The 12,988-nt window shown below is 28.8% G+C and overlaps 1 protein-coding gene across 5 annotated transcripts; it reads right to left on the bottom strand.

Annotated features, from left to right (window-relative positions):
* Positions 1-1,212: 1,212 nt before the first annotated feature.
* Positions 1,213-4,466, bottom strand: LOC120073327 (plant intracellular Ras-group-related LRR protein 4-like). Of its 5 annotated transcripts, none has more exons than XM_039026104.2 (5): positions 4,322-4,466; positions 3,045-3,732; positions 2,040-2,950; positions 1,738-1,939; positions 1,213-1,569 (listed from the first exon to the last, which is right to left on the bottom strand). In XM_039026104.2, the coding sequence occupies exons 2-4, from the start codon at positions 3,706-3,708 to the stop codon at positions 1,784-1,786; spliced, it is 1,731 nt and encodes a 576-aa protein (XP_038882032.1). In that variant the 5' UTR covers positions 3,709-3,732; positions 4,322-4,466; the 3' UTR covers positions 1,213-1,569; positions 1,738-1,783. The 5 variants fall into 5 exon arrangements, with proteins under 5 accessions (XP_038882032.1, XP_038882031.1, XP_038882033.1 ...); XM_039026103.2 differs by having other exon boundaries at positions 3,045-3,826; positions 4,322-4,453; XM_039026105.2 differs by having other exon boundaries at positions 4,049-4,354.
* Positions 4,467-12,988: the final 8,522 nt, after the last annotated feature.

Here is a 12,988-nt window from a genome sequence, read left to right as displayed (position 1 = left end):
AATGTTATAATGTAGAAGTTAAATTGTATCTCATCTATTGGAAATAAAATAATTATTAAATAACAAGCGATAAGAATGAGTTTATTACCAAGAAAAAAACAAAAAGAAAGTAAATTTGTGTAAGGAATGGGAGAGGTGAAGTGGAGCGAGGACAAATCATTTTACAAAACAATTTCATAATCGTTGTGATTTTTTATAATTATGTTTATTTTCTTGTAATTTAATTTTTTTTTTATCATGATTTCATCTTTCATAACTAAATATTTAAAATTTTTAGCAAAAAATTTTAAAGCATTTTTTTTTTCAAAACTATGTTTTTTTTGTCATGTTTGACAACCATTTGGTTTTATTTTATTTTTAAAAATTAAGCCAATAGACGCCACTTCTACTTCCAAATTTCTTCATTTGTTATTAATTTTTTTTATTAATGGCTTAAAAAGCCAAACCAAAATTTGAAAACTAAAAAAAAGTAAGTTTTAAAAACTTAATTTTATTTTTGGAATTTGGGTAAGAATTCAAACATTATATTTAGTAAAGATGCGAACTATTGGAAGAAGTAGAGAGAAAACATGCTTAATTTTTAAGAACAAAAAGCGAAGGTCTTTTTAGTAACAAATTTTTTTAATTAAACTTATGGACACTACTTTCACCTCTAAATTTCTTGATCTTTCAAAAAGTTTTTGTTTTTAGAATTTGGTTGAGAATTTGACCATGGTACTTAAAAAAGATACAAATCTTTATAAAAAAAATGTTGATAAAACAAGCTTAATTTAAAAAAATAAAAGTAAAAACAAAAAACTAAATGATTATTAAACGTGACTGAAATGATTATGAAATAGGACCTAAATACTTATCAAACAAGATCTAAAACTTCCTGCTCATTTATTTAATTCCTATAGTACTCATGTCATATATATATATATATAAATAAGTACTCTATGTCATATCTTAATTTTATTATGGTTAATCAACTTTCATAGTCACATTTACTTATATCATTGATGGATTCCACCTCTGAATATTTGATTCCAAATCTTTGTAAATATTCTTTGCTAATTGGAACTCATTTCTAAATTTGATACCAAACTCAACCCATTAAAATTAAAACACAAGTTGACATAACCTTAAAAAAAATGATATATTTTAAATGGAGAATAAATAATAATCATAAATAAATAAATAATTTTTTTTTAGAGGAAAAAAAAACTTGAATTGTTGGGGAAGGCCATATTCCATCCTTTTTATTGCTATTTTGTGTAAATCAAATTAATGTTCATTCATTCTGCTCTATTTGAAGTTGTAAACTTTGCTCACTAAAACCCAAGTGGAAAGTATATATCAGTATCTTCCTTTCCCCAACCATTTACAACCTGAATTATATATTCATCACAATAAAATTCCTAAAAATACAAAATTCACAAAGAATGCTAAAATTACAGAGAGAAAGAAAGGGAAGGAATCCTCTATGGTGTGATGCAGAATAAGTTACATTTTGACAACCAATCCCCAATTTGATGCACAGTTGACTCATTACATGAAGACCGGCTTGGCATGTGATTCCTCATAATCCTGTAAACACCATTAACAGATCTCTTTAAGCTTCCTTGACATTTCCTTTTAAGTTTATTTTCAATTCAAATTCATGGGATTTCCTCAAAATTTCTTCTTTTTGTTCTAATTCAGAATAAAGAAACATCAGAATCATACATAACAATGCCTTTTCAAGTTTCAACTTACTTGTATGGAACCTATGGCTTCTTCTTGTCCACAATGGTGAAAATGATTAAGCCCTCAGATTGTTTATTGGATCATCCTGCCTTTGGTTTGAACTTGAACTGCATGAGTTAAACATATGCCACCACCTCCTCTTTCTCTGCCTAACTGGTTCTGATCTGACATTTTTATTCTCATGTAGATCAATCATGTATTGAACAACAGCCTGAGATATTGGTGACAGTAAAAGCAATGAATTAGTTGGACAATTTGGGGGGATCATGTAAACAGTTTGTTAGAAGAGAACGGCGTGTAGAGTTCGTTACCTGTGCGCCGTTTTCAAATATCTGTCTTGGGGGTACTTCAAAAGGATTCTCTTCTGCTCGGAGGACTCGAAGGCGAGTCAGCATTCTGAAGGAATCAGGAAGAAACCGTATCTGGTTATTGCTAATATTCAGTTCTTCAAGCATTTCTAGGTTCCCGATCGACTTTGGCAAATATTGCAGATCAGCAAAGTTGTTTCCGATGTTCATCTTGACAAGGTTGGTGGCAAAACACAAGCTCTCTGGCACAGATTCAAGCTCATTGAAACTTACATCAAGCTCCCTCAGATTGGTAAGAGAAGCCATGGTTGTTGGCAATTGTTTGATGTTATTGTAACGCACAGACAAAATCTCTAGAGTCTCAATCTTTCCCACAGCTTCAGGCAGCGCTTTAAGCCGGTTATAATCAGCAGTCAGCTCGCGAAGAGACGAACAACGACCAATCGTATGAGGGATCTCCTCAATATTATTAGTCTCCAAATTCAATTTTCTCAACTTCACAAGATTACCAATGGATTCAGGAAGTGAAGTGAGCATATTTGAACTGAGATCAATCTCCTCAAGATGAATCAGCTTCCCAAAAGAAACAGGCAGAGATACTAATTGGTTTCCCCTGAGGTCCAAATAGACCAAACTGGTGAGATCTGTGAAAGAGCTTGGAAGTTCACTGATCTTGTTGGCATGCAAATCCAATTTCTCCAATTGGGAAAGAGCTCCAATGGCTTCTGGCAGAGTTGCAAGACGATTCTCAGATAAATCTAAAGAAACCAAACTAGTCAACTTCCCTATAGACTCGGGCAGCCATTCTACTTGGTTCATCAGCTTGTTTCTTAGATCAAGAACTCTACTTCCTTTCTTTGCTTTCTCAATAACACTAACGAGTGCCATCAAATTATACTTTTCACCATTTTCACCTATGCATACAAAAGACTTCTTGTTAAAATAAAATTTTGGAAGAATGGAAAAATGGAGCTTCATTCAATCAAACCAGAAAATGAGACTACCCACCTGAGGAAGTTGCAAGTTTTAAGGATGGATCTTTTATAAGGGGTGAAGAAGAAACGCCTGGCCTAGCTCCAAATCCATCCATATAAGACGCTGACTTGCCTTTTGGGATATAACTGTCATCTCTAGAGAATAATTGAGTGGTGGATTTTGTAGGTCCTTTCTCAGAATTGTACAATAAACTTGAAGGGGCTGTGGTTGAAGTACTGACACTCCCAGACACTGAAGGAACGGCTGAGCTTCTATTCAAACTAGTGGTAGAAGCTGAATAGGAAGAAGAAGAGACGGCATTGGGAGTTTGTACAGAGGTTGAAGAAGAAGTAGAAACACACTTTGAAGCTCTTTGAAGCAATTCGTCGAACAGGTAATGGACATCTTCAATCTCCAGCAATTTCAATGCTTCCCACTTATCTTCTTTGCTTTTGAAGGCGATGAAATTTCTCTGCATCTCGAGCAAGATCTGGAAAAGCTCTTCTGGGACTTCTTGATTCTTCGTTTGTCTTTCAATGGCTTCGAGTTTCATTTGGACTTCTTTATCTACATTGCTAATTAGAACCTTAGCCCCTTCAACTTCTTCAATTCCAGGTCTGAGAGGCAAAGATCTGTGGAGTTTCATAATCTCATCCACCACTTCTTGTGTTGTTTTAGGAGAAATCGACACCTCCATTTTCTCTCTAATTCAATCCAATCTCTAAAACACCGACAAACACCCAAAATTAAACACCCATTCAAGAGTTGAAAAAAACTATTCAGATTTTTTTCTCTCTCGTTCTTCTTTCTTTTGACTGAACCAACGAAAAAAAAAAGGCTTAGATCCACAAACAAGAAACACAAATTGACCTACTGAACAAAAAAAAAGAAGTTATTTCAGTTTCCAAAGAAATTAAATGAAGCCACCCGTTCCTCACTACAGCAAAAACTGCAATTACACACTAGTAACAAAAAGCAGCATCAGGAACAAGAACAACAGAACAAGAACAGCAACACAAAAAAGAACAAAAACCCACCAAGATTAAGAAAAAAGAAAGAACCCCAGTACTTAAAGCTTCAAAATTAGGGGAAGAACTTCGGAAAATGGGGGAAAACAAACAACCCCACTTGAAATTCAACAGAAAAAAGAGCAAATAAATGGAAATGGGTAATGGGGGAAAGAGAAAAGGCGAAGAATACAGCGAAATTGAGATGGGTTTTGGAAGAGAAAAACGAGCGCCAACAGAAAATACATATGGATTGTGATTGAGAAATGAGAATGGTTCGATTGAATATATATTCATAGATACCTTTCAAATTGGATTCAGTTTGAGGGTGGGCTTACAATGTTTTACATTACAAATACAGCTATTTCCATGCTGCCCTCTGCCCCCCGTTGTTTAACCGTTTGTTCTTCTGGCATTCTTTTATTTATCCTCTATATATTTAGTATGTACATAAATATATCTATTTGATGGTGATTTTTGTACAATTGATGAGATTGGCCATGGAGTATATAGGATACGGTAATGTTTAACTTGAAAGTGATGGGAAAGGACAAAGTTAATAAGATTATAAAATTGCAATTATTTTTTTTTCTTTTCTTTAGGCTAAGATTTTGAATAGAAGTTTATTTATCTTTTGATGATGGTGTGAAGAGAAGTAAAGATAGAGTTGACTAAAGTGTTGGACATTGATGATTTGGTTCAAACTTTAATGTTATGATTAAATAAATATTTAGTTAGTTTTCATAGTGAAGTTTGTTAGGGGTGTTTGACTCAATAATATGAGTTGAGTTGAGTTAAGTTGATAAAATATATCAACTCAATGTTTGGTCCATCGACTTTGTTGGTGAGGTTGAGTTAGTATATTTTACCAACTCAGTTCAACTTACTCCAACTCTCCCTTCTTCCAATGTTTTTCAATGGCTCCACCTATCAGTCACTGTCAGCGACTATCACAGTCACATTTCGGGAACCAACTCTGGCCTCCGACAACTACCCCCAATGACAACTCTGAGGACCAATTTCGAGCTTCGACAATCACCTTTGATGACAACTTCGACGACAAACTCCGATGACCACCTTCGTGCGACCAATTTCGAGCTCCGACAACCACCTCTAATGACAACTCTGGTGACCCAACTCTGATGACCACCTTCATGCAACCAACTTTAACGACCAATTTTAGACTCCGGAAACCACCTCTGACAAAGAAGTCTGATGACCAGCTTCGACAAACCACCTTCATAGGTTCTGACAATCACCTCTGACTACAAACTCCGATAAAATAACCTCCGATGACCACTTTCGAGTGAGCAACTCCGATGACCAACACCGAGCTTCGACAACTATCTCTAATGAGAAACTCTAGCAACCAACTCCTATACCACCTTTATGCGACCAACTTCAAGCTTCGACAACCACTTCTGAGTATAAGCTCCAGCAAAAATCATCTTCGATAACCACTTCTAACTATTATAAGACCGATGATCGTTAGAGTATATTATGAGATTGTTGATTAAATAGTATTTTGTCAACATTAAGTGTAATAATTATACGTAGAAATTTGTAAAATATATTTTTATTTAATTGAATTCACATATCAAATGATAGTTAAGAATATTTGGAGAAATATGTATGCAGTTGAAAGTATGTAACATATAACAAAAAGCCAGTGGAGATTTTTTTTTTTTTTTTGGGAACATTTTCTAGCAAGAATTAGTAAAAAAGTGGAGATTTGTTCTATGATGATCCTCCAAATTTGGAGGAATTGAAAGTAAAATTGTTGAATAAATGTGGTGGCATTCTATTGGCGGTTAAGATGATGGAGGAGATTCAATTAAAAAGAATTTCATGACAGAGTAAAAATACAGAGCAACTATAGAAAGAAGAAGAAAAAAAGATGATAAAATTCATAGAGAAAAATTAGGAATCAAAACTTTCGATTTCTCTTTGGTTTCTTATTTTATTTAATCATATTTCTGCAAGAAATGTACTAGGTTAATTGTTATTCACTACCAAAGAAAAAATGAAAGAAAGAAAGAAAGAAAGAAAATAAAAAAAGTTTCAAAACAAAATAGCAATCATAAAAGCAAATTATTATCTACATTTACCAATGGTTTAAAAAGCTAAGCCAAAATTTGAAAACTAAAAAATGTAGACTCTGTTTGATAACCATTTTATTTTTGAAAATTAAGTTTATGGACACTACTTCTACCTTCAAATTTCTTCCTTTATTATCGATTTTTTACCAATAGTTTAAAAAACCTAGCCAAATTTTGAGAACTAAAAAGAGTAACTTTCAAAAAGTTGTTTTTGTTTTTTTAAATTTGGCAAAGAATTCAACCATTGTAGTTAAGAAAAATGTAAATTATTGTAAGAAATGTAGATGAAATAGGCTTAATTTTCAAAAACAAAAACAATAAATGAAATGATTACCAAACGGGGTCTTAAAATTAAAAAAACTGCACTAGAGACTCCAAACATATGAACTCAACTTTGCACCCCAAACACAGACATATAAACTCCACGGATATATGAACTTTAAACATCATATCTCAACTCAATGCCTCAAACAATCCCTTAGGAACTATGACAATAATGTTGAAATCGTTGGATCAAGTATTTTCTATCTTGATTCTTGAGCTCTATTCCTAGATATGTTGTTAGAGTAGGCTTATGATACATACTCCCATACGTACGTACACTCTTTGTGATGTTTACAAATTAGGTAAACTTATTAATTAAGACCTTTTGGTAACTATTTTGTTTTTGAAAATTAAGCTTATTTCATCCACATTTCTTACAATAATTTACATATTTCTTAAATATAATGATTAAATTCTTAGCCAAGTTCCAAACGTAAAAACAACTTTTTGAAAGCTATTTTTTTTTTTGTTCTCAAAATTTTACTTGATTTTTTAAACCATTAGTAAAAAGTAGAAAACACATAAAAAAATATAGAGGCAGAAATAGTGTTCATAGACTTAATTGAAAAAAAAAAAAATTATCAAATGGGGCCTAAATTGGTAGTTTTGGATAATCCACCACTAGAGTAGAAAGACCCATTTGATCCTAACTCAACAGATAAGACATTAGTTATTATCCAATTGTTAATGATTCAATCCTAAAAAAACAAACTAAAGTAATAAGGAGAAAGATTTAAATTCTAAATACTAATTAAGAATAATCCTAAATTCAGATAGATGAAACCGTGGATAATTCATAACAACGGGGGGCGGAGAATAATTTTGCTAAATTCAAAATAAGAATATATAAATTTAGACACATTTTATTAGCTGAGTCTATCATTAGTGGATCACGGCGAATCTTACATACTTCATAATCTTAATATATTTTTTAACTTTGTGTTTAATAGATTCTAATCCTTTAATATTGTGATTTACTTACTTCATTTTTTTAAAAAAAATATCAATCTACCATATATAAAATTAAAAGTTCGAAATCTTATTAAATCGTAGGTATGTGAATTTTAAAAAAGACATCAACTAGGTCAAAAATCTACTAAACACAAAATTGAAATTTAAGTAACTAAATACTATTAAATTTGATGAATCTATTAACTACAAAATTGAAAGTTTAGAGATCTATTACATTTTTAAGCTTAAAAAATATAGTTGATGCAAAATAAAAAATCTAGGGACGTATTAGACTTTTTAAAATATAGGGACCTAATACAAAATTGAAAGTTAAAAAATTTATTAGATAACGCTGCTTTAAAAGTTTATGAACTTATAATTAATCTTAGACCAAATAGACTTTTTGAATTAATTATCATTAATAAGTCACGATCAACGTCATATATTTTACTATCTAAATTGTTTCTCCTACTAATCACATGAATAGGTAAAAGAAAATTACTTTTGGTTTTAATGAATAGGGATGAGATGTGATGGGGAGCTTGGTGAGCAATGAAGGAAAAGAGGTCCATTGATGAAGAGTTTAAGCTTTTCCTCTTCAAAGTTGTGTATTGAGTTAGGAAAATTATTTAATGTGGCCATCACATTACACTTAATATCTTATATATAGGTAGTTGGATGCATAGTAAAGTAATATATTTTAAAGATATTTTGAGAAAAACTTTATTTTATAAGTGTATCAATTTATACTCTTCTTCAAATTAGATTGAAAAATATCGTGCAAGACATTTATTTTTTTTCCTTTTGAACTAAACTTTTAAATTGTTACGAACTTCCATTAAAAGTATATTTCAAAACCATCAATACATCATTTCTTACGTGTGTATATTTTTTTCCAATTTGGATTTAACAAAATTAATTATTAGAATTATCCACGGATAATTTTTGAAGAAATCTTAATTAAGAGTCTAATGATTTGTTTATAAAAGTTTAGAGATATAATTGATAAAATTACCATTCATGTTTATCAAAATAGGGCCTAATGAAAATTTTGAATTGACGCTGGAGGTTAAATTAATACGGATAATTTCGGTATAATACTGAAGTGTAATTGTTATGTTTACAAAAAGGAATATAAGTGTGCATACATTAAAAAAAGAGAAATTCTTTTGAATAAAAAAATCCAAAAAATATTTACATTTTTTTTTTAAAAAAAACAAAAGTGATGTAGTATAAATATTTGTAAATATTTTGTTATATTTAAAAAGGTCTCTATTAAGAAAATTTTTAAAAATAGAAAGAAAGAAAAAATATTTACATAAAATAGTAAAATTTTAATTTTTTTATAAAAGAAAATTGAAATCTATCAATATCTATCGATGTTTTTTTTTTTTTTTTTTTTTCGCTATTTTTATAAATAGTTTGAAAATTTATTTTATCATTGAAATTTTTTTCAAATTACTACACAAATATATGGTAAGAAATAGAGGTCTGAAAATTGAGGGTGTAAATTAATTATCACTAGGATTAATTTGGAATAATAACATTTATTGTTGAGTTGGGATGAGACCGTGAGGGTGATGTAACAGTGTCACAGGCGTTGCTAATTGGTTTGTCACGGATGAAGTCTGAAAGCTCTATTCTTTTCTTCTTCCTTCCTTTACCAACACTCACACATCGCTGTTCTCAAATAACAACAAAAGCTGTCTTCATGTGCCAATGTTTATTAGACTAATTACCATTTCAATTTAAAGACTCATCTAGTTTAACCTTTATTTATTTATTTATTTATTTCACTTTTATTGTTTTGTAGAGTTTTTTTTTTTTTTTTTTTTTTTTTTTTTTTTTTTTTTTTTTTTTTTTTTTTTTTAATACGAAACTATCTTCCTTGTTTATTTATTAATTATTATTGTTTATTTTAAAAAACCTCGACCGATATAAAAACTAAAAGTAATAATCGTTTTTAATAGAAATACTGTTTAAAATATTTTTAAATATAATAAAATATCAGTCTATCTGTGATAAATATTGATACACTGATAGATCAACATCTATTAGTGATCGATAATAGATGTCTATCAGTATCTATCATTCTCTGTCATTGATAAACAGTGATATTTTGTTATTTTTGTAAATATTTTGGTTCATTTTTTTATATTTAAAAATAATCTTTCCAAATATATGTATGGATTGTTTTCAAAATTTAGTTTTGATTTTGGATGAATTTTCAAAAAGTCAAAAAAAAAAAAAAAAATCTAAAGAAAAAAAGGCCAAAAAACCAAGCACCTAGTTATTGATTTTCTTCCGGTGATAATCAGTTCAAAAAATGGTCTTTGAACAAATTTTCTACATTTAAGCCACGTTTATCACTAAAGTAATAAATAAATGGTAATGTAAAAAGTGGGTCTCATTTGATAATTTTTATTATTATTTACTTGTGTTATGCATCTATATTGACACGTGGGACACACTTCCAAATATATAATAAAAAATTGATAAGTCGAGTATACTCAATCTAATTGCGTTTGAAAATTACAGAACAATCTTATTACATTTGCGATTTAGGCTCATGACAATTGACCCTCAATAAAGTTCTATTACGATTATACCAATTTTCTTTATGGTTTGGTAAACATAACCTTAACGTACAACAATTTAGTTCTTAAACATTTAATATTGAAGTCATCTAAACTTTATTAAAAAAATTTTTTTGACAATATATGGGGTGGAGGATTGAACCTCTAACTTCGAGGTTGATGATACAAACATTATATCAATTTAGCTAGACTTATTTTGGTATCTAAGGTTGAAGTTGATTACATAATAATGAAGTAAAAATTTGTAATATTTAATGCTTGCTTTTTTTTTTTTTTTTTTTTTTATATTTTTTAGTACAATAGAATGAGAGATTCAAACAACACACTTTTGATCGCTAGCACATACGATAAGTAAGTTGCTATATTCATTCGGCTACAATGATTCTTTTTATGCAATAACATTTTGTTACAAATTATTTTAAAGTGGAAGAACAACATTGTTACATACAAAGTTCATAGATTAAATTTTGAGCCAAAGTAAACAGAGTTCAACTAATATACGAGTGCGTTAATAACCACAAGATATGTAATTCGAGTCTCCCTACCTCAATTTATATTTTAAAAAAAATCATGATTTTTTAACTACACACATCAAGAAAAATAATTAATATTTTTATTGTGACTAATTATAAACTGGGCTAAAGTCATGGACTCATTAGTAAGTTATTGGGCAATGGTGTCTTAATGTCCCAAACTTTTCAAAATGTTACATATTAAAAAATAAATAAATAAAAACATAAAATTCTAAATTTTCCTTTTGAAAATATAGTTTTTAGGGACAAAAAAGTCCTAAAGTAAATAATCTTTTTTTGTTTGTTTGTTTGTTTTTATATAACAAAAGAAAGCTTTTATTTATCGAATCTTTTCCCTAAACAGCCATCTCATGCATGGTCAAAAATTGAAGATCCTTTGTTGAATCCATTGGAAGGATGTTCTAATTAATAATAGAATTATTCCTAAATTAATACTTTTAAATAGGCCCCTTCATGTTCATTTTTGTCCCTTAACCCATGTTAATTTAAATATGATTGAAATATAATCTCAAATTTAATATCAATCTTTAAATTATTATTTTAATCATTACATATTTCTTTCAATCTAGTCAATTCCTTAAAAAAGCCAACATCAACATATCTGATAATTTAATTCGCACAAACTATATATCTTGAGATTTGAGATTCGATCTTTTACTTTATATATTGTAAAAAAAAATCCTACAATTATATTGATCTAAATAAAATATATTACCGAGGAAAAAACCTCTATTAAAGAAAAAATATGAAAACAATTGCTCTTAAAATTTTTTTAATGATGATTATTAATAATTAATATGCACTACTTTATCAAACACTTTGACCCATGAGTACTAAGCAACTATCTCAGATTAGAAAAATTATATATAAAACAAATTTCAAAAACCTTTTTCGTAATTAATTTATTTTGCTAAATTTTCATAATTGAAAAACTTAGTACAAAAAAATTTAAGCGTAAAACTTTTCTCCTCCCACTAAAAGTCTCGAATTTCTGTCAGATATTTCAGAAAGTTATAAAATTCAGATTTAAAAATAAAAATATAGTATTTATTTTAAATGATAAAACAATTAAAAAATATTTTCAAATATAACAAAATATCATTGTTTATAAGTAACTATCAATAACATTTTACTATATAGTATTTATTTCTATCAGATATCTCAAATTTCTGTCAGATATTTCATAAAGTTATAAAATTCATAGTATTTATTTTAAATGGTGAAACTATTAAAAATATAGCAAAATATAGCAAAATATCATTGCTTATAAAGTAATTATCAATAACATTTTACTAGACTTGTTTTTCTTATTTGAAAATAACCTAAAAGATTACAATGGTTGTTTTTTAAACATTAATTTAAGCTAATAACATATAGATATTTTTTTAAAAAATAAACTAAATTAGTAAATACATTTTTTACACGTTTTAAATATGTATGTTTATAATTTATATTAATAACATTTTATTACTCGTATTTCAAATATTTTTTTACAATATAATTGAGCTATTAAGTTTTGAAGAGTAGTTGTCCTATATTTATTTAAGGAAGTGGTGACTTCCCAATACTATGTTTCTAATAATCCTAATGTTTCACTTTTAAGTTTGGTATACATTTTTAAGCTTGATTTACTTAGTTATGTAAGTAGTATAATGTTTTGAAAGAATGTTTTCTTTGTAATTGGAGTTGGGAAGAGATTTTCTATATGATTTAAATAAAATTTTTACATAGTAAAAATTACCTGGTCTGTGGTTTTTTTTTTTGTTTGTTTGATTTGAGTTTTTCTACACTAATTCTTATATTTTTTTCAATAACAAAATTTCATTATTTTCCTTCTTAATCATATAGTAATAGTGAGATATTTTTCAACAGTAACTATTAATTCATCGCTTATGTCTATGTCAAATGGATGAAAATGTGAGAATATCGACTGAAGGCCATGTTTACTCTAGGAGAAACATAATAAATTCAATGGTAATGTGAAAAGTGTGTCTCATTTGATTATGATTTGGTGTTGTTTACTTGTGTTCCATACCAATACTGACGTTTGGGGCCCACTTCCAAATATGTAATAAAAAGCTCAAATTAATTGACGAACAAAGGTGCTCAATCCAATTGTATTTGAAAATTATGTTGATATCGTTATTGTTATTGTTACTATTATAACATGAGAATTATGAATTTATCGCATTTATTGTTACTATTTGATCATGAACGGTAATAATAACCATAAATGTGACAGAGTCATAAATCTAAATAAACACGATTACAAACAATCTAATTGTGATTACAATTATGGCTTATTATGATTAATCTATCAATAAAATGATATTATGATTATACCAATTTTTATTAACACAAGTCTAATGTAATTTAATAATAAGGGTATCACATGTGTAGAGATGGAAATGGAGGTTGGGGAGTGGCAAAAAGGGCAACAAAAAAAGAGAGAGATGTCGTCATTGT

The sequence above is a fragment of the Benincasa hispida genome, chromosome 3 (genome assembly GCF_027475165.1).
Source record: "Benincasa hispida cultivar pf3 chromosome 3, pf3_genome.v1.1, whole genome shotgun sequence".
In the NCBI taxonomy this organism is placed as follows: Eukaryota; Viridiplantae; Streptophyta; class Magnoliopsida; order Cucurbitales; family Cucurbitaceae; genus Benincasa; species Benincasa hispida.
Note: the sequence above shows the minus strand (reverse complement) of the source record. Positions and strands in the feature narration are given on the sequence as shown.

Bases quoted from the DNA above. Each gene is read 5' to 3' on its own strand.
- LOC120073327 (XM_039026104.2), bottom strand. From the start codon at position 3,708: ATGGAGGTGTCGATTTCTCCTAAAACAACACAAGAAGTGGTGGATGAG. The intron at 2,951-3,044 runs GTGGGTAGTCTC...TTGTATGCATAG, and splicing joins AAAACTTGCAACTTCCTCAG to GTGAAAATGGTGAAAAGTAT. The intron at 1,940-2,039 runs GTAACGAACTCT...CCAATATCTCAG, and splicing joins TATTTGAAAACGGCGCACAG to GCTGTTGTTCAATACATGAT.